Consider the following 27129-nt stretch of genomic DNA (forward strand, 5'->3'; position numbering starts at 1 on the left):
CTCCCTCTTTGAGGTTTGCAGATCTGAGGGAATCAAATAGGTGAAAGCAATATGGCAGAGGCTTTCCAGAGCAATGACATGATTCTCTTGCTCCATAAGGTTGTGTGACAAATTGACAAGGCTTCCCCTTCCCCTATCTCTTCTGTAATATGCTGAGCCTTCAGAGTTCCATCTTGGATACAGCTGCTCTGCCACCTCCTCTATGTTGATATTATAACCTAACACTGCAGGCGAAGAAAGACTCTTGAGTGGATTTCCTGCTTTAGCTTTTCAGGGGAAAATGCTGTATCCCTGAAAACCGGATGTTAGCCTTTTCTGGCGAGTCTGCATCGGCTGCTGTTATTATAAAAGGAGAATCAAACTGTTACTCCTTTTATTTCTGAGGGCCCCTCAATCAAAAGTCAAAGGGACCTGCCTAAGAGGATTTAAACAACGTTATTACATGTTTTCTGTTCAGATTTCCTATCACCTTTCGACAATGATAATGTTCCATGAACTCTATTCTTGTTCTTCTAATAAAACGTTTCCTTTCAGACCCTGCTAAGTTTGGTGCCTTGAAGACAATAAAACAGCACTTTAACAGTCCTGCTTAGCAACCACTCCAGGGAGGGTGTGGGGAGGGAAGAGCAAAACAGTTTTAAACAAACAAAGCTTTTCTTATCTGTTTCTGCTCATCTTTGCTCTAATTCTGATCTTGTTGTTTAAGTAACAAGAACGTATCATTCATCATTCAAAAGATGGGAACAAGGGTGTAGTTTTCAGAGCCACAAATGCCTGTGATTGGATGGTTATGAGAGAGGACTGACAAAAGGGGGAGGAAAATTAGGGTTGCCAGCATTCTTCTCACTTAAAGCTGTAACTACCCAAAAAAGTCTGGGTTGGGTCTGCCTTGCTCGCTGCTTATTGGAAGTGTTCTCTGGCTACATGGTACAGTGATAACCTGGGCATTTCTCATCCCTTTTTTCCCGCTTTGTGCACAAGTAGAGCCCATGTCTTTGTTGTAGACATGATGAGCTTTGTGCATTCAAGGATTTGCCTTTTTCTGGTTGTCTCTGTGGCTCAGGTTTTGTTTGTGAAATGCCAGGACGGAAACAGTGGTAAGTACATCCTTGCTAATTTATTTGAACAATTAATTGCTGATTGGTGTAGCATTAAGAGTGTGGCTGTTGGTTCCAAGATGAGTTGAACTTTAAACATGATCTTGTTGGATTAGGACTTGATCTTTTTTTTCTGTTGTTGAATTTGAACATTTATCTGTGAAGAGCCTCATTTGGTTCAAATTGTTGGATGTTAAGGTAGTTCTGGAGTGTGTTCTGCTAAATACAGATAACAATTAAACAATTAAACATAAAGCATAAATAATAATAATACACTTTTCATTATTCAGTGTTTTTGTTGTTGTTACCAAATAGAATTTATTTTATTTTATTGAATTGGATCTGTTTTTGCCAAAGTAAATAGCAAGGACATGACAAATAGAATTTTCACCTTTATCTTTTTTTTTGGGGGGGGGGGGGGGGTCTTTTTTATGTTCTCATGGATAGCAGCTGAAGACACAGTGAAGGTATGGAACATGTAAGATACATGTCTGTAAAGGATGATTGGCACAGACCTTAGCTGGCAGGACCTAAAAAATGAATTCCAGTTTTGGATGAGAGTAACTATAGTGTGGATTATCTTAAAGCGGGAAATCAGCTCTCAATCATATACTGTACTGTCCTGTATGGACATACAGTATGTCAGTGATTGCCAGTGATGTTACATGTTAATCTAAGGTGCCAGAAGAAAGCCCTGAGAGAGAAAAGAAGTGCCAGAGGACTAACTTTATTCCTCATCTCTTGTTCATTAAGTGTTACCAGCAACCAGATTTTTTTTTCTGCATTCTACATCTGCCTAGACTATTTCAACACCATGTGTCTTTGATGGAACATAGCTTGCATTCTAATGCAGAGTCATTGGAGCTCTCTATAGGTAGCCTACAGACTAGCAACCCAGCACTTAAAAACCCAGAGCTGAGTGTTACTGTTGTAGTGACTTTATGTTTTTTCAATGCCATGATGTCATGGAATATTGTTCAGTGTATGATGTCATGAGGGGAAAACCATAAAGCAGACTACTGAAAAGGATCTTTGTGGCCCTTGAGTGGCCCCTGTTTTCAGTTCAGTGAGCTGTCAAAACAATATGTTTGATTTGTAGCTTAAGCTCAATTGGAGTTTGTTTTCCAAGTACCCATAGATACTGTATTTGTTAGATTTTTTAAAAAGTAATTCACCCAAAACATGACATCGGTGTAACCTAGATAGGGAGCCCTCTTGTGGTGGAATGAACAGGAAGTTTAAAATGCCTGTTTTACGTCAGTGCATGTATGAAGTGTAATGATGTTCAACATGTCGGCACATTTTGTGTTGAGCTAATTACCGTTATTACAATGATGTTGCTATAGAGCCATCTCTTCCATAGTATGTATTACTTTAGCTATTATAGGAATATATGGCCAACTGTGAAGATGGGAAAATAAATCCAATACTCTTGAAATATGCCATATTTAAGTAGGGCCCCTGACCTAATGCCTCATCAAAATGGACGACTGGTGATGACTCCTCAGAGGAAAATTATCTTCCTCACATTTTATTCCATTTCAGAGCACTAGTCCCAGAGGGTCTATAGTTTTCCCCTCTGCTCTCGGTGGATGCAAGGGTTTCCATATTTGTCCATATGAAACAAGGCACTGAGAACCTGAACTCATGTTCCCACAGAACATTGACAAATTATGTCAGCCCAGGGAGAAGACCATCAAAAAATGTATTCCTGTCAAAGCAGCAGAATGTTGACTCAAATTCTTGCAACTAAGTCAAAAAGGAGTCAAAAAAGAAGTCAATTGCTTTTGAGGGATGGCTTCATTAAATTGCTATGTTAAGTATAGAGAGTTGGTTAGTGTTGAATGGATTACAATCTAAGCCACTTTACATCATTATGAGCAGGAAGGCATAGCCATCCAATTTTCCAAGGTGTTTATGAGTCCTTAGAACGTCAGCAACAAATCCCTGTATTTAGAACTTTGTCATTTCAAGAACCCATCAAACTCTGTTTGACACTCTGAATCAGAACCAGACTACAGATGCAGTATCTTAATTTGGTCATACTCACAGACCAGGCAAGGATGGCATTAATCAGAGAGGCAACAAAGAGACCCTGAATGAGCTACAATGCTCCACAGCGGAGATTGGAGTATCTGTCCATAGGACCACTTTAAGCCATACACTCCACAGAGCTTGGCTTTACAGCAGAGTGGCCAGAAAAAAAGCTGTTGCTTAAAGAAAAAAGTAGGGGAAGACTCCCCAAACATATGGAAGAAGGTACTCTGGTCAGATGAGACTAAAATTTAGCTTTTTGGCCATCAAGGAAAACGCTATGTCTGGTGCAAACACAACACCTCTCATCACCCCGAGAACACCCTATCCCCGCAGTGAATCATGGTGGTGGCAGCATCATGCTGTGGGGATGTTTTTCATCGGCAGGGACTGGGAAACTGGTCAGAAATGAAGGAAGGATGGATGGTGCTAAATACAGGGAAATTCTTGAGGGAAACCTGTTTCAGTCTTCCACAGATTTGAGACTGGGACGGAGGTTCACCTTCCAGCAGGACAATGCCCCTAAGCATACTGTTAAAGCAACACTTGAGTGGTTTAAGGGGAACATTTAAATGTCTTGGAATGGCCTAGTTAAAGCCTAGACCTCAATCCAACTGAGAATATGTGGTATGACTTAAAGATTACGGTACACCAGCGGAACCCATCCAACTTGAAGGAGCTGGAGCAGTTTTGCCTTGACGAATGGGCAAAAATCACAGTGGCTAGATGTGTCAGTCTTATAGAGACTTACCCCAAGAGACTTGCAGCTGTAATTGCTGCAAAAGGTGGCTCTATAAAGTATTGACTTTGGGGTGGTGAATAGTTATTCACGCTCAAGTTGTCCGTTTTTTAAATGTATTTCTTGTTTGTTTCACAATAAAAAATATTGTGCATCTTCAAAGTGGTAGGCATGTTGTGTAAATCAAATAATACAAATGCCCCCAAAAATCTATTTTAATTCCAGGTTGTAAGGCAACAAAATAGGAAACATGCCAAGGGGATGAATACTTTCGCAAGCCACTGTAATTATAATCCACATAACACTTCACATTTTTCTGGTTCTGCAGGATTATTTTCCTGCTGTGTGAAACTGACTTTCAATTGAGATCTGTGTATTGCAATGATATAAAGATTTTATGAAAAATAAAGTCTCTAATGTGGTGAGAGCAATGAGCTGCTGAATATATGTTGAGGTGTTACTGAGGAAACTCTAGACACACCCAATGATTCATTGTGCTTTTCTTTCACATTTTAAAGGCTCTTTGTCAAAAGTGTAAATGTATTGTATAATATTCCAAGATTTGTTTTCAGTTTAGTAAGCATATAAGCATATATGATCTATAATATGCAGTGTGACTGGGTTTAATTTAGATTTTATATGGAGAAAATGCCAGCTTGAAGTTCGGTGTGGTTGAATGTTGATGATAGTGAGTAATTGGAATATAACAGTAATATGTATCTGTTCTGGAAAAAAAGACTGTAACCATGAAGATGAAGATTGTGGAGGGGATTAAAGTGTTTTTTAAAATAAACTGGCTAGATGTCTGAGAGGAGGGAGAGACTTGGAAAGAATTTGGGAGAGTTCAAGATGAACCTTTGAAGGCTGGAAACATGTTTGAAATCCAAATGTTGAGTTTGACAGTTTTAGATGAATGTCATACTGTATGCGTATGCGCTTGTTGGAAGTTTGCTTGCTGAAGGGTCTCAAACTCTTGATAGTCTTGTGACAAACGAGTGGTGAAAACTTGGCACACACATGCAAACACCATCGTTCCTCTGACAGGTAGATCTTTACTGGCACAATACGAGATGTCCTGTAAGTCTTTTTCTGAGTATATACTGTGCAAGGATCACTGTCCCAAGTAACCAAAAGCAGCAGTTCGTGCCCAGCAGTAGAGCTGTGAGAAGCCATTCAAGAATATGTTAGTGTGTGAACACTCCCCCTCCCAAAGGGCAGACTGATTCCCCCGCAAAACATTTTCAAAGATGGCTACTTAACACTGTAAGTCAAAGGGACTTCACTTTTCACATTAAACCATTTTAACCCTTGTGGAACCTTCTTTTCATTTACTTATAACTGTCTTTATACTAGATTTTTCATTTTTTTGTGAACCTTTTGGTATTTATTTAGGACAAATGCCAAAGAGGCTGATAACTTTCTCTCTCTCTCTCTCTGCGGGTAATTTGCAATAGGCAAACAAAGCTGGTATTCTGAATCAAGAAACCTATAGAGTATGAGGTAACTTTGACTCGCAAATCGGTTCCAGGTGTTATTGCCACATCAGTTACAATGCATCAAATGGACGGTTTTCTCAGCAAACACTAAATGTCCAAACTTGAATTCAACCAGGTCCACCAGACACGACACTGATTAGAACCATGTGCTGCATTTTTGCCATATGACTTGATTACATGCATCTTTTATTCCCCGTGTTGGACTAAAATAAATCCAGATTGTACTTTGTGGGTTACATCTCAACCAGAGTGCCAGATATCCTTGTTTTATCAACTGACTGCCATGATAGCCCATGGCATTGAACCTGGATGACTCAGCGGCACCACAGACTGACGGAGCAGATAGATTTTTAATGCAGCTCGTGCCCAAGAGGCCACTACTTATAAACCAAATGATGGCAGTCAGCAAAAGGTGGAGTGGAGGGGGGATGATTTCCAGATGTTAAAATAGTTGCTTTGGCAGTATTTGGAAAGTATTAAAACAAGCATTGGCTGAAAGGAAGGAGGCTGGGGAGGAAGTTATAGAGCTGATGTAAGATGTGGTGTGTCAGGGTATGGCTTGGGGCCTAGGTGATGTGGAAATTGTGGATATGTAGGTTCATTGCTTAAGGGCGGGAGCCCCCTCTCCTCTTTCCAGCTCCCAAGCCTCCACTGTTTTAAAGTGAGAAAACATCAATTTTGCACATGTTGCGTCAGCTCTGAATGCCACTTCGTTCTCAATCGTCTCTGTTATCCATTCAACAACCTGTCCAGACAAGATGGTCTGTTAGCACCTGCTTCGTTCAAGAACACAAACTGTCTGGCAAATGGTGTGCGTCTGTCGTTTTGAGTTGCCTTTGCAGGTTTTGAATGTTTATACAGCTGGTTGTATTTTGTCAGAGGAGATCAGGAGGGGTGTCTGCCCTCTGGAGTTGATCCACTGGAGGTTGGCAGTCTTAAATATACTGTTCTCTTCCACTAAGCGTGTTCTCTATTTGTCCCCTGGTGACCATTTCAAAGCCTGCGTAATTGGTTTAAATCGTCCAATTTCATGATATGTCATGTCACATTATGGGAGGTTCTGCCATGCAGGTTCAATGCTTGAGACCCAGGTAATGAGTCAGCACTACATACCTGGGTTAAAACAGTATTTGTTTAGCTGTGCTTGGTTGAGCTTGCCTGGCATAATGAAACCAATAGAATAGTCCCAAAAGTGCCCATCTGGCACTCAGGCAGAAGTCAAATATTTTAGACACTATTTGAACCCAGTTCTGCAGCACAACTAAACATATACTTTCCTTAATTGATCATTGCAATTATTAAACCTTGTTACTATACATTATACTCGTTAGATACTGATTGTATGATGTCAGAAGTGGTTTCCTATAGGTTCTTGTCTGTACTGTGCCTTCTGTGGGCCACGTGCTGCCTGATGTTTGAGTACATGTGGCCTGCACAAACCTAAATTCTAGGCTTGATTCTGTGGTTAAGGTCTATGGTTGCTGCCTGCAAAGACTAGTAGGTGGCAATGGTCATGGTGGTCATGTTTAGGTTCCATGCTCTTGTTGTGTAGGAAACTTAATTGACAGCTGACTGGGGTTAGGAGGTAGGTTCCTTCCATGTGCACGGTCCTCCTCTCGTGTGTCAACATGGAACAGTTTTAAATCTGTGGAGGCTGCTGAGGGGAAGTCGGCTCATAATAATGGCTTGAACGGCGCGAATGGAATGGCATCAGACACATTGAAAACATGTTTGCTACCATTCCACTTATTCCACTCCAGGCATTACCACGAGCCCGTCTTCCCCAATTAAGTTACCACCAACCTCCTCTGTTTTAAACATATCACACATATGGAAACCACATTTGACTCCATTCGATGAATTCCATTCCAGCCATTACAATGAGCCCATCCTCCTATAGCTCCTCCCACCAGCCTCTGCAGAGCACTTACCCAGAAGAACATCTAGTGGCTCAGTCAGGTACATGACACAGTATATGACTAATGAATAAAGGAATGGAAGTCGAATGGAAGTCAGACAGACTGATCTGTGTTAGCTCCCTTTAAACTCAGCTTGTCCCCCATGTTTGCTCAATATTGGAGTATTTTAATGTTATTGGCCTTAACAACTCCATTCAACTATTTAAATCAGGTGCCAGTTGCTCGTCTGTTTTCTTGCCTATGTAGGGCATGATCCAATTTTTTCACAGGTAAAAGTTCACAGGTGAAAGTTTACTGGCTCAAGTGAAAAGGGTTCCAATGTTGTCAGTTAGCATGGCAAATATATGACCCTTCCATGAGTAGTTTAGATTCTTCAATTACCTGAATGATTTTCACAGAGGCACTATTATGTTGGCTAATTTGCTAATGTGGACATCAAATGTAAACTCTGTTTGCATGACTTTGAGACCCAAAGAGCTATATAGACAACATACTTAGGGTCGGGACGATACCAGTATCGCAATAAATTTCGTGGCAAGGAAGCAAAACATGAAGAGGATTTAACTAAATTTAGGAAAACAGCCCTAATGTTGGAAACAAACATCATTATTTTGTCATCCAGGGTCACATTTATTTATTTCCCAAGCTATAGTGCACACCATTTTACATATACCAGGTTTTTAAAGGACCAAAGAGTAAGGTCTGCTTCGTGTTTTCATTTTTGCGATGGCAAAACGAGAGTTCCTGGTCAAATACCAGAACAGATTTGCCAAATGGATGTTTCGGGTGATTTGGAACACATATGTTCAGAGAATTTCTTGGCATTGAGTCAAGCCAAGGATTCCAACTGTTCTGTGTCTATTGTACTACTTCTGACTGCTAAGGTTCTGGTAGGTTGTCTGTCTGTTGTTAGGTGCCATAATGGTCCAACAGCAAGTGCAGAATACTTTACTTCTCTTCCAGTTCCAAGTATGACCGTTTCTGTAATGTCTCTCGCAATTACACTCATATGGTAGGAAAAACAGATCCATTTCAGACTTAGCACAGAGTTAAGTACTGAGTGCTGTGACATGTAGATTATATCAGATGTGGTGAACAATGTGATTTTAGATCCATTTCTGGCTCTCATTACTATACAATGGATCTGTTAGTCAATTAACTGTTACTGAATGACACTACTTCATACACATAATCACGAATGTACAAATGTACGATCTTAATTTGATCACTTGTTGCTGAGATATAGGTCAAATTAAGATCCTACATCTGTAATGATGCACATATGCACATGCACAAACACACACACACTCATACAAGGCATGAGAGATCATTCTTTGGAGAGATGGTGTATCAGATATACATGTGTATCAGTTCTCTAAAGACTCAATAATAAGGGAATTTAGATTCTGCAAAACTACACAGCAATTTAAATTAAATAAACAGGATTCAACACCAGGAGTGATAAAGGCGTTACATGTAGAATGTCTCACCCATGTGGAAGCTAGGTGAATTGCAACAACACTAAAGCTAAATATAAACAACTCTCCTCCGTCCCCCCATCCCATTTCCCAGCAATACGGAGGAAAGGTTCATGCTATCCGACATCCCAAGATTCCATCTAGCATGAACCATGGTGGAGATTATTTTACTTTCAGTTTCGTCCACCAACTTCAAACAGCCTTAACAATTATATATTTGTTGTTGACAGTGGTGGGAAAAGTATCACATTTTCATACTTGAACAAAAGTAAATATACCTTAATAGAATATGACTAAAGTAAAAGTGAAAGTCACCCAGTAAAATACTACTTGAGTAAAAGTCTAAAAGTAGTTGGTTTTAAATATACTTAAGTATCAAATGTAAATGTAATTTCTAAAGTATACTTAAGTATCAAAAGTAACAGTATATATAATTTCAAATTCCTTATATTAAGCAAACCAGGCAGCACGATTTTCTTGTTTTTAAATTGACAGATAGTCAGGGGCACACTCCAACACTCAGACATAATTTACAAGTTAAGGATTTGTGTTGGTGAGTCAGCCAGAACAGATGCAGTAGGGGTGATCCGATGTGCGAATTTAACCAGTTTCCTGCCCTGCTAAGCATTCAAAATGTAAAGATTGGGTGTCAGAGAAAATGTATGGAGTAGAAAGTATATCATTTTCTTTGGGAATGTAGTGGAATAAAAGTAAAAGTTGTACAAAATATAAAAAGTTAAGTAAAGTATAGATACCACACAAGAAAACGACTTAAGTAGTACTTTAAAGTATTTTTACTTTAAGTACTTTAAACCACTGGTTATTGACAATTCGATATTAGTCCTGTATTGACACTATGCCTGTTTGATGGTCGTCTTTGCGGGATTTCTTATAATCTTCCGGGTTAGAGTCCGCTCCTTGAAAGCGGCAGCTCTAGCCTTTAGCTCAGTGGGAATGCCTGTAATCCATGGCTTCTGGTTGGGGTATGTACGTACGGTCACTGTAGGGACGACGTCATCGATGCACTTATTGATGAAGCCAATGACTGATGTGGTGTGCTCCTCATTGCTTCGGGAAGAATATTCCAGTCTGTGCTAGCAAAACAGTCCTGTAGCTTAGCACCTGCTTCATCTGACCACTTTTTTATTGACCGACTCACTGGTGCTTCCTGCTTAAATTTTTGCTTGTCAGGAGGAATCAGGGGGATAGAATTATGGTCAGAGCTTTGTACACATCTCTGTGTGTTGAGTAAAGTGGTGTATAGTTTTTTTTCTCTCTGGTTGCACATTTAACATGCTGATAGAAATTTGGTAAAACAGATTTAAGTTTTCCCTGCATTAAAGTCCCCGGCCACTAGGAGCGCTGCCTCTGGATGAACATTTTCCTGTATGCTTATGGCGGAAGATAGCACATTGAGTGTGGTCTTAGTGCCAGCATCGGTCTGTGATGGTAAGTAGACAGCTATGAAAAATACAGATGAAAACTCTCCACATTGGTTGCTCAACTAAAAGTTTTGAGAGTATGCTGCGGTACTTAGAGGTAATTTGTGGTTTAGTACGGTACCCTGCGTCACCACTTCAAGGTAGCGCAAGGGGGAGTTAGAGCACTGATTATGCTTTTGGGGCCTACTGTGTCTCTAACTGACAATGTATGGGTGACATAAACCTAAATATAAACTGATAATTGTGCACAACTTCAGTATTATGTAGCTCGCACCCGACCAGTCATGTTGTACACTGCCTGAGTGGTGCAACGGTCTATGAGACTGCATAGCAGTGTAAGCTGTGTTGCTCCAGATGCTAGTTCAATACCTGTGCTTTCCTCGACTGGGAGACCCATGAGATGACTGTAGGTTTTTGGTATCCCTCCCTCTAAATACAGAAATAAATAATTCTAAATAGTAATCTGGCTTTATGTATTTACAAATTAGTAACAATGTCTCACCCCATATTCAAGAATGGTCTTTTTCTCGCTCACTTTACGTTATTTGAAAACAAAATCACCTCCAAAATATATATATATATTTTTAAACAAACAATTATTTTAATTATTAATTTAGAATTATATAAAAGCCCCTTGGATATTCACACAGATATATTATTAACCCTATTATTAGCAGGACAATATATATTGGTCATATTGGTCATGGCTCCTGAGTGGAGCACAATGGGATTGCCTTGCAGTTCTCCAGCTGTATCCACTGAAAGTGCGCAAGGTTCAAGGCGTGAGGGCAGGGGGCACGGGATGGGCCGCAGAGCCGCGCACAGAAGACTGACCTACCCCATGGGGAAGGGAGGAGGAGGAAGGGAGAGAGGGGTGGACACCCACCCTGCCACACTGCGTAGCACAGAGCAACACTTTAAGAGGCATTGCACTAAGAATGGCCCTGACTAGGGAAACTGTTCTTATTGCCAATCTGCATGTCTAAACTAAAACTAAAACAATGTAACTAATGATGGCATCTTTATGCTTTCGTTAATAAAATAATGATAAAAATACACGGTTTATTTGGTTATGGATCCATAACGAAAAACTATGTGATTAAAGTTCACTGAATTACAGAAATATCTTCCAATCCTCCATTCCTCTATATGTAATTATTGGAGGAGAGGCATGTCATATTTTTCGATATACTTTAGGCCTACCGTAGGTGACATGAGTCTCACTAGTGTTGAGTAATGTGCTGTTAAAAGTGGTGTAGGTCTTATTTATTTAAAAAGCTAATTGAAGTTAGAAGCAATACCCTACACCTAGTTTAGCACCTTTTCACCCTGCTCTGAGACAAGCATGGGGACTGGTCTTGATAAATCAATGATCATTGTTATTTTCACTGAATCTCCATTTGGGAAGGCAAGTCAGTTAAGAACAAATTCTTATTTACAAGGGCAGCCTACTCCTTCCTCCCCGTTGGGGAATTGAACCCCAGTCTCCCTCATGACACAGGGATTATTTAGCTAAATTGCCAAGTACTGCAGTCTACTCCTGACAGTCAAGTTGTACAGTGCTATATCTTCCATTCCATCCTAATGGAAACCCAGAGGGTTTTTTGTATTTCTTGGAATCGATACACCATAATATTTATCAAATGAATTAAGCAACATTTCTTAAAATCAGTCCCATATACTCTGTTCTTACAAAAAAAGGTTTTAAATTCTCTAGTTCAGCAACAATTGAAAGATATCAAATTATCCTCAAAGAAGGTGGTCGAACTAGCACTAACTAGCATTAATGGTACCATTGGTTGGCACTTAAATAACGTGCCATAGAATTCTGCGGCCCCATGCAAGCTATGTAGGTAGATAGTGTGGTCTACAGCTTATCATGAGATACTCTACCTCAGGCAAGCAAAACCTTGAGACTTCCTTAGATATTGTGCACCAGCTGTTGTTTACATATATGCATAGTCCGCCACCCCTTGTCTTACCAGACGCCGCTGTTCTATCCTGCTGATGCAGCGTATAACCAGCCAGCTGTATGTTGATAATGTCTTCGTTCAGCCACGACTCCATGAAGTATAAGATATTACAGTTTTTAATGTCCCGTTGGTAGTTCAATCTTCCTCGTAGGTCATCGATTTTATTTTCCAATAATTGCACGTTAGCTAGTAGAACGGAGGGCAGAGGTGGATTATTCCATTGCCTACAAATTCTTAGAAGGCAGCCTGACCTCCGTACTTTTTTTCTCTGTCGTCTCTTTGCGCAAATGACGGGGATTTGGGCCTGTTCCCGGGAAAGCAGTATGTTGTTCATGTCGGGCTCGTCGGACTCGTTAAAGGAAGAAAAAAAAGCTGTTCGCTGTTCTGATGTCCAGAAGTTATTTTTAGTCATAAGAGATGGTAGCAGCAACATTATGTACAAAATAAGTTACAAACAACGGGAAAAAACGAACATAAAAACACAATCGGTTAGGAGCACGGCGCCGTCTTCCTTCATCTTTGTATCTGTGCCATCATAGCATCCGTCACAGAAATGGCAGCGCCATTGAGGTTATCTCCATTTTAAAGAATTCAATTTTCTTCTTCACGATTGGCTGATCCCTCCTGATGTCCCAGTTGGAGATGACTCCAACAGGGTCACCGGGAGGGATCAGCCAATGAAGTTGGAAGCCCCACTGAGTTAAATACATTAAAATGGTGGAAGCCTTTTGGCCACTAGAGGCCTCTATCATTCTCTTTTCGCTTGCCCCAGTATGCCATTGTTAGTTGTGCTCGAGGAGTAGATGACCACACCTTATAGTGATGCAAATATAAGTGAGGGAAGGTCCCGTTGTGAAACAGAAATTTGCATTTTAGATATGATTTTGTATTGTCCCAAAAAGTTATTGTGAAACACTTTCATTCCACTATTACTGAAGATATATTATGTTTTCTGAAATTACAATGCTAAAATTCTACATCTCCTTTAAAATCAACACTTTCTTAGTGTTTATATTGATCTAGGTGTTATGAAATTAAATGTTTTAGCTATGTTCATATTTGAAATCAACACTAAGCAGTGTTGTGCTCTTAACACTCATGTACTTTCTTACAGTGTTAATTCATATACCAATGACACTTTTCAGTGTTGTCAGTCGTAACTCTCAGGGTGTTGGGAAATGAACATGTATAGCAGTATTTTGGGGGGATGTTGTTTTAACACTGTATGTTGAAAACTGAACTTGCATATTTCACAGGGTGCCTTTCTGAGTGTATTGTAGAGTTTCCACTCATGGCTGTATTTATTAGTGACAGAGACATGGTTATGGAATTCTTATGGCTTTCTCCAAATGAGTACCTAGGCAAATGCTATCATTAAACTGTAACTTGATGATACCTACATCAGGTATTACCTTGATAAATTAAATTGTATGTAAAACAGTGGTGTTAGTAAACTACTGGTTTACAGGCCACATCAGGCCTGCAATTCCAACTGAAATCCACCCGGAGTTAGGATATCCAACAGTTGGAAGTTCTTTTCACCTGCAACCTGCATTCAGAAAGTTGATAAGAAGACCTAAACCACTTAAACTGGAACAACCATTTCAGTAACGGGCACAATATATTTAACTAACTGTTTGGATTAGTTTAGAAAATGTAGGATATTTATTTTTGTGTGTGGGGGGGGGGGGGGGGGGGGGGGTACGACTGTTTCGACAATGTACGACTGTTTTGTCAGACAGTCACAAAACGATGTCCATTCATCTCCCAACAAGCAGACTACACAGTAAGCCAGACCAATGTGAATGTCTGACCATGGAAATGTCTGCGAGTTTCACTGTGAGTCATGGGTACTAGGAAACTAAATTGGATGATTTCACCAGAGTTGCTATGATTTGAAAGAGCCGGGCTGTTAACTGATACGTGTGGTTTGTTTAATAACTTTGAAAACCTCACAGGCTGTGTTGCCTTTTCTTATGCAGAGATGTCATATTATAACTACTTTCTATGACATTTTATACATTAGATGTGACATTTAACCACATGACATAGACTTATTAACCTATACAACAGCCATTAAGAAAGATTGATGGCTGTTTTCAGCGATCAAACATCTGAAAGCAGTCATTTACTGGCAAAAAAAAAGACTCAGTGAGTGAAGTATTATTGAGTGCAGCTTTTTGGATGCTTGCTGTAAATGTGTGCTGTGCTCAAAGCGGTTCCACATGTGTTTTCTGTGGGGAACAATTGCTTGCAAAATTGCCTCATAATTGCCATCGTGAAAAGACAAACTATGTACATTTTCCGTTCAAGCTTTGCTTAATAGGACGTGGAGGAGCTCTAGTTAACACAGCATCTACACAACCGTACAGGGTTTCTGGCTCCAGTCATACAAATCTTTATTCACCCACCTAGACTCAGTGAGGCCACTAAAGTAGTTGATATCTGGTTTTAATGGTTTTATCTGACTGATGACATGGTCGTGCTGTCTTTTCCATCCCCAGTTATGTGTGCTGGCAGGTTATTAAGGTGTGTGTGTGTGTGTGTTTGGTTTTACTATCCTTGTGGGGACCAGAAGTCCTCACAAGGGTAGTAAAACAAGGAACATTCAGACATTTCGCTGGTTCCCACAAGGAAAAAGGCTATTTTAGGTTTAGGGGATAGGTGTAGGGTTACAATTAGGGTTAGGGCTACAATTAGGGTTAGCGTATTAGGGTAAGGGTTAAGACATATGGTTGAGTTTAGGGTTAGGAGATCAGGTTAGGGTTATGGTTGGGGTTAAGTTTAGGGTTAGGTTAAGGTTTAGGGTAAGGGGTTATGGAAAATAGCATTTTAAATGGGAATCAATTGTTAAGTCCCCACAAAGATAGTAAAACAGATATGTAGGTGCGTGTGTGCATGTGTGTGTGTGTGGTTTTACTATTCTTGTGTGGACCAGAAGTCCTCACAAGGATAGTAAAACAAGGTTCCCACAAGGAAAAAGGCTATTTTAGGCTTAGGGGTTAGGTTTAGGGTTACAATTTTGGTTAGAATTAGGGTTAGAGGTAGGAGTTAAGGTTAGGTTTAGGGTTGGGTTGGGTTTGGTTGTGGGGGGGCTGTGCTTGTGTGTGCATCCATGCTTGCATATGTGGTGGGATAGCTCTGTGTAGCATATGTTGTCCAGGGCAGATTCCTTCTCTCTCAGTCCAGTCTCCTCCCCACAGGCTGGGCTAGCTCCATCACAGGAAGCCCTGTCACAGCGGAATTTCCTCTGGAGGAGTTCCGTGCTCTCTGGGATGGGGCTATTCATATCCACAGTCGTTTATCCCCCTGTAAAACCTTGGAGAGATAAAGGAACCGTTTATTTTGGGTCTATTCAGATATGTGTTAAGAGGATGTATTACTTAGATTCTATAATCTAGAGTTCAAGCATTCTGTTTGATTTAAGCCAACCATTTGGAGCATGATATTATGGGCATACCAATCATGTTGTTTTGATTGCAACAATGTTAATGCTATTGTGAGTGGGTGAGTCAACCATTTTGGTGTATATACTGTACCTCAGCATCAATAGGATTTATTACTGGTTATCCATGTAATTAGGTCTATTTCTAAAAGGAGATATGCATGAACTCTCCCTTTAAAACTGAAGAACATACTTGTTTCCTAATGGGAAAAGGTCCACCCTACTCTGAAGCTCACACAGCTGCTGATGACATATTCAGAAAATATGCAATGGGAGGAGCTGCAGCAAACAAAGTGGAGACAACTTGCCAAGAATGAATTCAAAGTTTGGCAGTAATACATTATATTGAGAGAGTGGTTCACTTAAGTAAGTGGTGGAATATATTGATTGATTGAATACAAACTTTACAGTTAAGAATATTTATTTACTTTTCATAAGAGGAGAGGAAAAGAGACATTTCCTGGCCTCCATTGAGGCAGTTCTCTTTAAGTGAGTATGTTTGGAATGTAACTTTCACGTCACTTTTTTACCTTACTTTCACTATCAAGAGGTCAGTAGAACATATAGTTTAAAATGTTCCACCCACAGCTCTCACTCCTAGAACTCCTAGAACTTAAAGCGAGTGTGTTTGTGACTTGATGTCAACATTTAAATTATGACTTGATTTGCTCTCAAAACATGAAATTCTATTAAGTCCTTGTTTTGTGTTTTATGTATATCTTGAGGCTGACTCTAGTCAACATTTTGGGCTATCACTAGATTGTGGGTTGTTGTTCTTACAAACTGCCTTCTATCTCTTCTTCCTTCTTCCTCCCTGAGTTTTGGTCAGAATTCCTACACAACATATTCCCCAGTGTTAAATGAACACTGAAAGTGTGGACCCTTGTAGACACTGAACAGTGTTGAATTAACACACTGCTTACTGCAAACCTTCATTTGCATATTTCCTAAAGTGCTTACCCTTTCGAGTGAATTGTAGAGTGACTGAATTTGTTAGTGACAGACAAATGTTTTTTTCAGACATACATTTTCAGTCCTGAGTGAATATGTTATCATTAAAATGTTATTATAATTATGAAATGTAATGTACTGGACTGTTTGGATGACTCAACAGCTGGGTTGCAGACAATGGGTCATTTAGTTGGGTAGTTTGTTAATGCTGGGTTATTGAGATATGACCAAGCGGGTCAGCTCAAAAGACCGGAGGCTTGGCTTAGTAGGGGTGTCGGTAAATGTCATTCTGATTCATCTGTCAGTAGAATTGCTATCACATGTTATGGTCGAACACAGACAATTTTGTCGCTTTAATAAAGCTTTACAGTAGTGTAGGAGTTCCTTAAATGCCTATGCAGATTCCAATTTGAAATCCCTCATCGGATAGTAACCACTTTGGTGCAATATTTAAATAATAATGGTAATTCAGTATTTTTGTATTAGAGTATGTAATTTGCAATAATATTCAAGGAAAATTTTACATTGGTGTGTACGAACCTAACATGATCAACAGTAATTACATCTACTCTCACGGGTGGCCAAAAATAACTAAAACCACTCTCGTAATAAGCCACACCTCCTGAAAAATTAACCCACATTTGGGTAATCCAAACAACTCAAGATGTCGGGTTATTCACGCAATCTGTCAAATTATGATGTCTTGCAAAGTGTTGTATAATTCCTATTGAAATCCAGCCAGAGAGTGGATATCCAAACTGATCATTTTTAATCACCCGCAACCTGCATTCAGAAAGACTGCCAGCATTGAGAAGACTGAAATATGAGACTAGCTAAAGCATCTAAACTGGAACACCATTTCAGTAACGAATGCAATAAATCCAAGTAACATATTGGATTAGTTTAGAAAATGTATGTCATTTAGATTGGAGAAGCATAGATTAGTGAATCAGTCAATGTAAATCCCAAAACATAGATATTGAAACAAACAATTCTTAAAAATCAACCTGCAATAGAGCATGCTGTGAAATTTGTGGTGGTTTTGGTTGTTATCATCACCAACACTGGGGTTATTTTACACCAGTGAGTGTTAATTAAACACTTACAGAGGTAATTGTTATGTTTAGAGTGTAGGCCTTTAAAGATAAGGCCTTATGAAATACGCATTGCATTGTGTTCAATAATAACATTTGAATGATAACATATTCACTCAGGATCTCACTTGGTGAAGTCCATAGGACTGAAAATGGATGAATGCAACAGCCATGTCTCTGTCACTAACAAATACAATTATTAGTAGTACTGCTGCATTTCACTCGAAAGGCAAGACACTAGGAAATAAAGCTTTACACCAAGCAGTGTGTTAATTTAACACAATGTCAGTGTTAATTTAATGAATGAATCGTTTTGATTTAACACTGGAGAATTCGCTGTGAACAAAAAGCATTCCCATTCATTCCTAGACTGTGCATGACTAAAGTGCATGTAGTTCTTTGTTCCAGAGAAGGACAATTATGAATCCACACAGAAACTTAGACAGCTCTGTGAACAAATCAAGTCCTTTGAAAATGTTTTCTAAAAACTCTGATTTGTTGTCTGCTTTGTGGCATGCATAAAGAGGGTATATGCTGGAGCAGCATTACCACTGTAAAAATCTATGAGTGGTTTTATCCCAAGCATCAATTAGATGCTAATTACACAGTACTTACTATGTTCTTAGTTCAGGGAGGCCAATGATCTGAAAAACCCTATTGTAGAAGTAGGCCTAATCGAAGACAGGGGAGCAGTTTTCTTGAGGGATGAGTTGCAAGAGCTGCTGCTCTGTTATAAACACACTGGTGATTGTTCACTTTTCCTATTGTCCCTGATGTTTCTGGGTAGCATGTGAGCCATTTTGTTTGGTGTCAGTTGACATATTATATCCTAGGATGCGGGACATCAGTTCCCATGACTGACATGTTTTCTTAGCCATTCAGTGTTATTGTGTTGATGACATGGTGCTGGTAGTGCATATTCATTACATATATTTTGGTGTGTTTCTACTGTATATCAACTAAAGACATTGGGATGTTGCTAAATAATAATCCCTGGTAGCCATAATGACTTCCCAACTGACGTTTAAAATAGGACAGATGACAAACTATATGCTGTAGAAGGAGACCGTTATAGGTGGAGTTGTTAGGGAAGGATCAAGTGAAGAAAGGATTATCTTTCAATTATCAAATCATGTAGATTTATGCTTCTATCCCCCTCAGTTGTTCAAGTTCAGTGAGTTGTTTCAGTGAGTTGTTTCAGTGAGTTGTTTCAGTGAGTTGTTTCAGTGAGTTGTTTCAGTGAGTTGTTTCAGTGAGTTGTTTCTGTGAGTTGTTTCAGGGAGTTGTTTCAGGGAGTTGTTGCAGTGAGTTGTTGCAGTGAGTTGTTTCAGTGAGTTGTTTCAGTGAGTGTTTCTGTTAAGATCTCCATTTATATCAAACATTTACTCTCACAAAAAATATGTGCAACATCGCGGTAGACATCCCCTTACTGTTCCTCCTCTTCGCTGTAGAGCAGAGAGTTTATTCTCCCACATCTGGATATACACTTAGTTGATATAAAACACCAGGATCCTGTGACCTTGTGTATTTGTTAAAGTGCCGGCTGGTAAACTGGAATGTTGTACGTCACCATGCAAAGTTTCCTTTGCATTGTGGGTTGTCCTCATTTGGCACTAAATCGGAAGAAATTAACTGAAACTGGGAGGAGCTACCTCCAATAAGAAACATTCATTTAAATGTTCTGTTCCAAAACGTTTTTTTTTTTAAGAATGAAAAGAAAGTCTATTACATGCCCTAATATATATGAACCTGGTGTGATGTATGGACTGGCTGGGTTCTCATGCATGCAAAATGTAAGGAAGAAATTGAGCTTGAAATCACTATCGAAGTAATGAGGAAGTTCATTCCAGCTGTATCGTAGTCAATGAGGTGCTCGTTATTGGTTTTTAAGGTGTACATTGTGTCTGTTGATATGGTGCTTGCAGTCTTTGAGGCTCAATTGACACCAAATGAATGATTGTATCTGAGTTTGATTCAGAAGGTCTGTTACAGGATAGCCTGTATGTATTCACAAAGAGAGAAAACGTGCCCAGCTACACTTAAAGAGTGTCAACATGTTCTGCTTGGTTTGATCTAGTGTACGAGTGGACACCACCTGAGAGGACGTGGAAACCACATGTTTTACTGCTAACCCGAACACTGTAGAAATAACACATGGTAACAAATCAAACAGGTAGTCTACACCTGTGGAAACAAAATGACATGTTGTACCTGTATATGCTTAGTTTTCACACCAAAAATGTATGCAAATGATGATATGACAATGATATGACAAATTGTAAGAAATGCCATTTAAGACCACTTTGGAGTGGAATGGAAATTGATTACAGTAATAGACATGCAAAGTATAGCACAGCTGGTTCAGGTTATGGAGTGTTTAATAAGGGCTTTTACATAGAGATGAATTATATGCTTTGATCTGGAATCTCTTCATGCCTGTTTTTATGTGCCAGGTGTGTTATAATACCATAAATGATATGTTATATGCTCAACATCATTGGCTTTGTGGTCAGAGTGCTGTAATTCATCTGAAAGGGAAAAAAGCAAACACACAAACCATACACGGTTACAGAGCTAGCCAAATGCCATCGTGAGGTAAACCACATGGCCAGATAAGGTTGAAGTCAAGTTGATGACTTGAGCATTTGATTATTTTCAGCTAGTAGAAGTGTGTACATATGTAGCTATTACTATTCTCCCTTTTGAGCACTGCTGGTTTGCAGTTGGATGGTTTGCTGTACATTGGTCTAAACTCACTGTATTTTGCAGAAAGCTAGTAGTGCAAAAGAGAAAACCTAGCTTGTTACTGTAGCTTCCAGTCATGTTTGATATGAATATGTGAAGGATTAATTACCATACTGATCTTATCCCACAACCTTCCCCAGGCTCCATTACTTTCTGTTCTGGCTTGCTAGGGCTGTATTTTTAATCCAGTATAAGTATATGTTATAGCCGACTAACTACGTTTTCCACATATTATAGTTACTCGAGCCATCTTTGAACACCACAGTATTACTGTAAACGTTCTGCATCTAATTAAGAGGGACATCTCAGTGTGGCAAACCTGGGTTCAAATAGTATTTAAATTATTTGTAAGATTTGTAAGTCTTCGACCGTTTCCTTGAGCCTGCTTGGAGTGCCTGGAGGCAGGGTTTGCGCTTTTAGGACTATGCCATTTTTCCCAGGGAAAGCTCAATGAAGCAAAACACAAGTAGTTGTTAGATTTCAATACTATTTAAACCCAGGCCTGCAGTGTAGACGGTACTTGACCACAGACGAGCTCTGTGGAACAAAGACAATTGAAAACTAGGAGGCAGTAGAAGGGGGATAGGAGTCATTTAGAATGACTGCATCCTCCCAGGCCAACATGATTGGAACCACTCGAGGGTTTCATTTTTCTTTAAAGGAAGCCCCGGCCATCGGGGACAGCTCCAGAAGAAAAAGAAGCACAGACATGTAATCAGCTACTTATTCATTTATCTCCTCATCCCCATCCCTACCCAAGCCTAACCTTGTTTGTGGAACGGAAGGGAAGGTGAAGTGAGTGTTCAAACCAGAAGCAACAGTGTTCTGTTGTGCCAACAAGGTTTCCCTATAATCCCCAGCTCTCATACCTCACAACTTTGGAATATGAAATAATGTTGTCTTTTATTACAAACACATTACTTCATAAAATGTTTTTAACCTTCTGAAGGGAGGCAACTCCTCTGGACAACCCCTAACAAAGCTCAGAGGGCCTGGTATCATAGGGTTTATGTGCACTTTGAACTGACACTATGTAGTAACTCGTTGCTGACAAGACATTTCGGAGTCCAATTTCAACACTGAAAATGCAAAGGCAGTTGATGGTTACACTTTACACACGGTATATGTCATTTAAGTGATAATCCCAGAGAAGCCGATGTTTGGAGGATATATAGGCCCGAGACAAAGTCGAGGACCGACAAACCGTGCCAATATATCCTCCAAACACTGGCTTTGAGGGCATTATCACTTTTATACAATGGGTTACCAGCATATTCAAATAATGATTGACATATTTTCATCAAAACATGTATTTGTATGATTTTATTCATACTATTTCATCTTTCCACAAGATATAGACCCGACACAAATCTAGGGTTGCTACCCAAGCCAGCTGGTCTTTCATTTTATTGGTTCGGTTGCCAGAGACGCTACCCAGTTGTTCAGTATTTTTTATTCTGTATCCAGTCGTTTGTTCTAAATTTTCTATTGCCATACTGGCTAGCAATGTTCTTATCCCTTGCTTGCTAGCAAGCCAACTACGGCTAACTTACAGACACGTCAAACACTACCGCCAGAATAACAGAAATGTAACTGCATTTGCATTTGTTTAAGCTGTTTTCTCGTGACATTTATTTGAATACATCCATAACAATGCGCTAATGATGCGATATTTCACCTGGCATAGAAAAGTGCTCTCTCATCAGGACATTGTTGTTCGGAGCTAGCCAACATCACAGCTAACACAATCACTTCAAACTGAAGCTGGAAAGACTGCAAACTAGCTGCATCACATTTAGTTTGACTTGTTTTCTATTGCCGTTTCTTTGTATATATCCATAAAAATGATGCTCATTCATGATTTCGACTGGCTGAGAAAAGCCAGTCGAAGTCCCGACCCCTACACATTCATTACTATGGGACAGTTGGAGATTGAATTTCAATATTTAAACAATGTTGTAAATGTCAGGGAGATAGACAGCAAGGTTTATACAAATCTTTGCTACTGAAAACCAATTGCTAGTCTAAAAGGAATGGGAGAAAATGTCTAGATGCTTTTTACAGTGGTGATCAAGTTTATTAAATTGCCTGGCTGGGCTGATGAGACAGTGGATTGTACAGTGAGATGGAATAGAGTAAATAGGCAACGTTATCGCTTTAGCTGGTGGTAACTTGTGGAATAGACACCGGCTGAAATTTGATTTTAACCAATCAGCATCCAGGATTAGACCCACCCGTTGTATCAAAAGGCTTAATGAAGCCTTCCAAAGCTGCACACATAATACGCCGTCTGCCACGTGGCAATAATGCCAGGTGTAAGGACCTGTCATATCGCCCTTTATAGTATGGTATTTGCTTATAAATTATTTGTGAAACATCTACCTAGGTTTTAAAAATGGTTATGAGCCTTCAATAAGCTTCATAGATACAATTGTGACCCAGTTGTTTGTGACCAACCACTGTCCTGGATAGCTTTTTCAGTGAACCAATGACAGGAGGGTGTCAAAGGGGAGGAGGAACTGGGAGATTTATGTAGGCTCTGACACCAGAGGGTTCAAAGCAGGCACCACAGAGGCCGCAAAGCCACCCAGCATCTGTAACTCATCTGCATGACTTGGAAAAAGCAGGCAGTACTCTGACAGTATTCCTACAGGATCAACACTGTCAGCAGGAACACTCTGGTCTTCCCAAATGGCAGATCTGTTCAGGCCTACAAAGAAAACAAACAATAATAAAATGATTAAGTCATATCAAAAGGATTAGGCTTCTTTTGGATGCGTCTGACACCTGACAGAGCATTCGGGACACCTTGCTATTTGAACAAGAGTAAGCCTACTATCTGAAACAGTTTGGCTGGCATTGAGTCTTTTTTGGTTTTGGGAAAGAGAGAGTTGAGTTTAAATAACTCATTGTTTCCATCAGGTCATTTTGTAACCTCTACACTTCTGGCTGTAATAGTCTACTCCCCAAACACAATGTGTTATGAGTATTTCCACATTAGCCAAGGAAAATCCATGATGTACCCATTCATTTTAACCTTCTGACAGATTCACTGGAATTTGATCATAGATGTTTGACATTGTTCAAGTTTGGATGCTGCGGTTCACTTTTAAGGTTACTACAAGCTCCACTCCATTTGATCTACAGCTGAAGTCGAAAGTTTACATACACTTAGGATGGAGTCATTAAACATTGTTTTTCAACCATTACACACATTTCTTGTTAACAAACTATAGTTTTGGCAAGTCGGTTAGGACATCTACTTTGTGCATGACACAAGTCATTTTTCCAACAATTATTTACAGACAGATTATTTAACTTACAATTCACTGTTCACTGCTCACAATTCCATAGGTCAGAAGTTTACATACACTAAGTTGACTGTGCCTTTAAACAGGTTGGAAAATCCCAGGAAATTATGTCATGACTTTATAAGCTTCTGATAGGCTAATTGATTTCAGTCAATTGAGTGAGTTGGAGGTGTACCTGTGTATGTATTTCAAGGCCTACCTTCAAACTCAGTGCATCTTTGCTTGACATCATGGGAAAATCAAAAGAAATCAGCCAAGACCCCAGAAAAAAAATTGTAGACCTCCACAAGTCTGGTTCATCCTTGGGAGCAATTTCCAAATGCCTGAAGGTACCACGTTCATCTATACAAACAATAGTACACAAGTATAAGCACTATGGGACCACACAGCCGTCATACCGCTCAGGAAGGAGACACGTTCTGTCCCCTAGAGATGAAAGTACTTTGGTGCCAAAAGTGCAAATCAATCCCAGAAGAACCGAAAAGGACCTTGTGAACATGCTGGAGGAAACATGTACAAGTATCTATATCCACAGTAAAACAAGTCCTATATTGACATAACCTGAAAGGCCGCTTAGCAAGGAAGAGCCACTGCTCCAAAACCGCCATAAAAGAGCCAGACTACGGTTTGCAACTGCACATGGGGACAAAGATCATTCTTTTTGAAGAAATGTCCTCTGGTCTGATGTTACAAAAATATAACTGTTTGGCCATAATGACCATCGTTATGTTTGGAGGAAAAAGGGGGAGGCTTGCAAGCCGAAGAGCACAATCCCAACCCTGAAGCACAGGGGTGGCAGCATCATGTTGTGGGGGTGTTTTGCTGCAGGAGGGACTGGTGCACTTCACAAAATAGATTGCATCATGAGGCAGGAAAATGATGTGGATACATTGAAGCAACATCTCAAGACATCAGTTAAAGCTTGGTTGTAAATGGGTCTTCCAAATGGACAATGACCCCAAGCCTACTTCCAAAGTTGTGGCAAAATGGCTTAAGGACAACAAAGTCAAGGTATTGGAGTGGCCATCACAAAGCCCTGACCTCAATCCCATAGAACATTTGTGGGCAGAACTGAAAAAAACGTGTGTGAGCAAGGAGGCCTACAAACCTGATTCAGTTACACCAGCTCTGTCAGGAGGAGTGGGACAAAATTCACCCAACTTATTGTGGGAAGCTTGTGGAAGGCTACCCGAAACGTTTGACCGAAGTTCAACATTTTAAAATCAATGCTACCAAATACTAGTTGAGTGTATGTAAAATTCTGACCCACTGGGAATATGATGATCTGCTAACCATGTGTATGTGACAAATATAATTGTATTTTATTTGATGAAAGATATAACAGCTGAAATAAATCATTCTCTTTACTATTATTCTGACATTTCACATTCTTAAAATAAAGTGGTGATCCTAACTGACCTAAAACAGGGAATTTCTGCAAGGATTAAATGTCAGGAATTGTGAAAAACTGAGTTTAAATGTAGTTGGCTAAGGTGTATGTAAACTTCCGATTTCAACTGTAAGTGCATGTGCGTGGGTGGAGTGGGATTTTTGGAGCAGCGGACACCTTTTGGAAACATGATATCCTCACCAGTCCCACTTCCATTCACAAGGGAGTGATAGCAAAGTTTGTTGTTGTTGTCATTTCATTTCGTGAACGCACGGAAGAGTTGCCTTCCCTTGCTGGGACATACTTTTCACGTCACTTCGATACAAAGTGATTTTCTTAACAGGTTAGGAGAGAATTTTCCTTGACCCTAACCTTAACCTCAGTCTCCTAACCTGCTACATTAATTACCCTAGCTAGCTGCATAAGTTTTCCTATACTGCTAAGAAAAATTCACTTCAGTATCGAAGTGGCATGAATATAGTGTTTCCCTTCCATTGCCAGTAGTAGCTGGATAGCAGCCTGGCTAAAAATATAGCAAGCTATCTAGCCTTATTAGCTTCCCACATCTCCATGAGAAATAATCAGATGTATAATAAAATAATATGCCCTGGCAAATATTCTTATTCTTGCTGGTGTAACCTAAAACATTATCCCAGTTTGATATGCTGCTTGTGTATTACTTCCCATATCAGCTACAAATAGAACGTCATCATGTATTGGTCACGGAGAAAAAAAATACATGGCTAGCTAGTTGGCTACAGCAGGTTCAACCATTTCACAATAGCCTGGAATCATTTGTTTTTACTTCAAAATATACCTTTTTGGGTGGATTCTTGTTTGGTTTACAGTTTGAACAGTCGCTGAGATTACATTTGGTTCAATCAATCAATGCAAAATTGTGCATTTTATAATTTTTGCATCAATGCAAAATAGACAACTTTGATGAATAGCCTATAAAGCCTATTGATCAGATCAAGGAAACAAGCAACAACACTGTCCCCCACGGCTGTGGAAGGAATGATAGAGCGAGTCTCAATTTTCAGGTAGTACAAAAGTATGTTGAATTCTGGATAGTATTACAAGGAGCCCCTTTTGTGACAAAAAGACATTGCTACACTCCGAATCTTGCGTCTCCATAGAGCTTGTAGTAAGCTTTATCTGGCTTTTGTTCCCCCTGAGGTAGTTTAACAGTCTAGGGAGTCTTACTGAGAACACAACTAAACATTCTCTCATTCTCTCAGTAACCTAGAGAAATTCCATGTTCTCAAACAAGAGTGGTCAGTCTGAGTGAGAATACTAGTGGGAAATACACTAGTATTCAGACGAACTCCACAAAAGGGGGGCAGCATGTTTTTTCACTGTTAGCAGGTTTTTACTTGTCTGAGGAAAGTATGGAATCGGCAATGAATTAAGCTGAGGGGGGGGGTTGCATTTTCCAAGCCCTGCACAGACTAGACCGGGCATGCATGTATGTCCGCATATGCCATCACGCGCATGTTGATTTCGTCTGTTGCTAGCTAATTTGTCCTGGGATATAAACATTGGGTTGTTATTTGACCTAAAATGCACAAGGTCCTTTTTTCTGGACCTTTTAGAATTTTGACCCATGTGGAGTCACACAAAATGCGCTGTGTCATCGCAACAATTAATACATAGATAAAAGGGGAAACATAGTTAGTTTCTAGTAATCTTTCCTCCTTCATCTTTTTCTTCTTCTGTGGACTTTATATGGCAGTTGGAAACCAACTTTAAGGTGTATTACCATCACCAACTGGACTGGAGTGTGAACGTAAGTTCATCTTTCAATCACGCACGTGGGTATATGCTCCTAAAAACCAATGAGGTGATTGGAGAGGCGGGACTTGCAGTGCATCACGCGTCATACATAGAACCAAGTTCTATTTTAGAGCCTGGCTACGCAAACACTCATTGACGCGCACGGGCAGTTTGGATTGAATAGCATGTATGTGTACATTTATTCTACAACGCTCGCGCATGTAATGTGAGCGGTGTGG

At 39.8% G+C, this 27129-nt stretch overlaps 1 protein-coding gene across 1 annotated transcript in view; it reads left to right on the top strand.

Annotated features, from left to right (window-relative positions):
• The first annotated feature begins 861 nt into the window (after positions 1 to 861).
• Positions 862 to 27129, top strand: part of col5a2a (collagen, type V, alpha 2a) — a 59839-nt gene continuing 33571 nt past the window's right edge. The window contains exon 1 of the mRNA XM_020462059.2: positions 862 to 1097. Coding sequence (XP_020317648.1) covers positions 1007 to 1097 — 91 coding nt within the window. The 5' untranslated portion in view covers positions 862 to 1006. The remainder of the gene's footprint in view (positions 1098 to 27129) is intronic.

This window comes from Oncorhynchus kisutch, linkage group LG26, assembly GCF_002021735.2.
Source record: "Oncorhynchus kisutch isolate 150728-3 linkage group LG26, Okis_V2, whole genome shotgun sequence".
Lineage (NCBI taxonomy): Eukaryota > Metazoa > Chordata > Actinopteri > Salmoniformes > Salmonidae > Oncorhynchus > Oncorhynchus kisutch.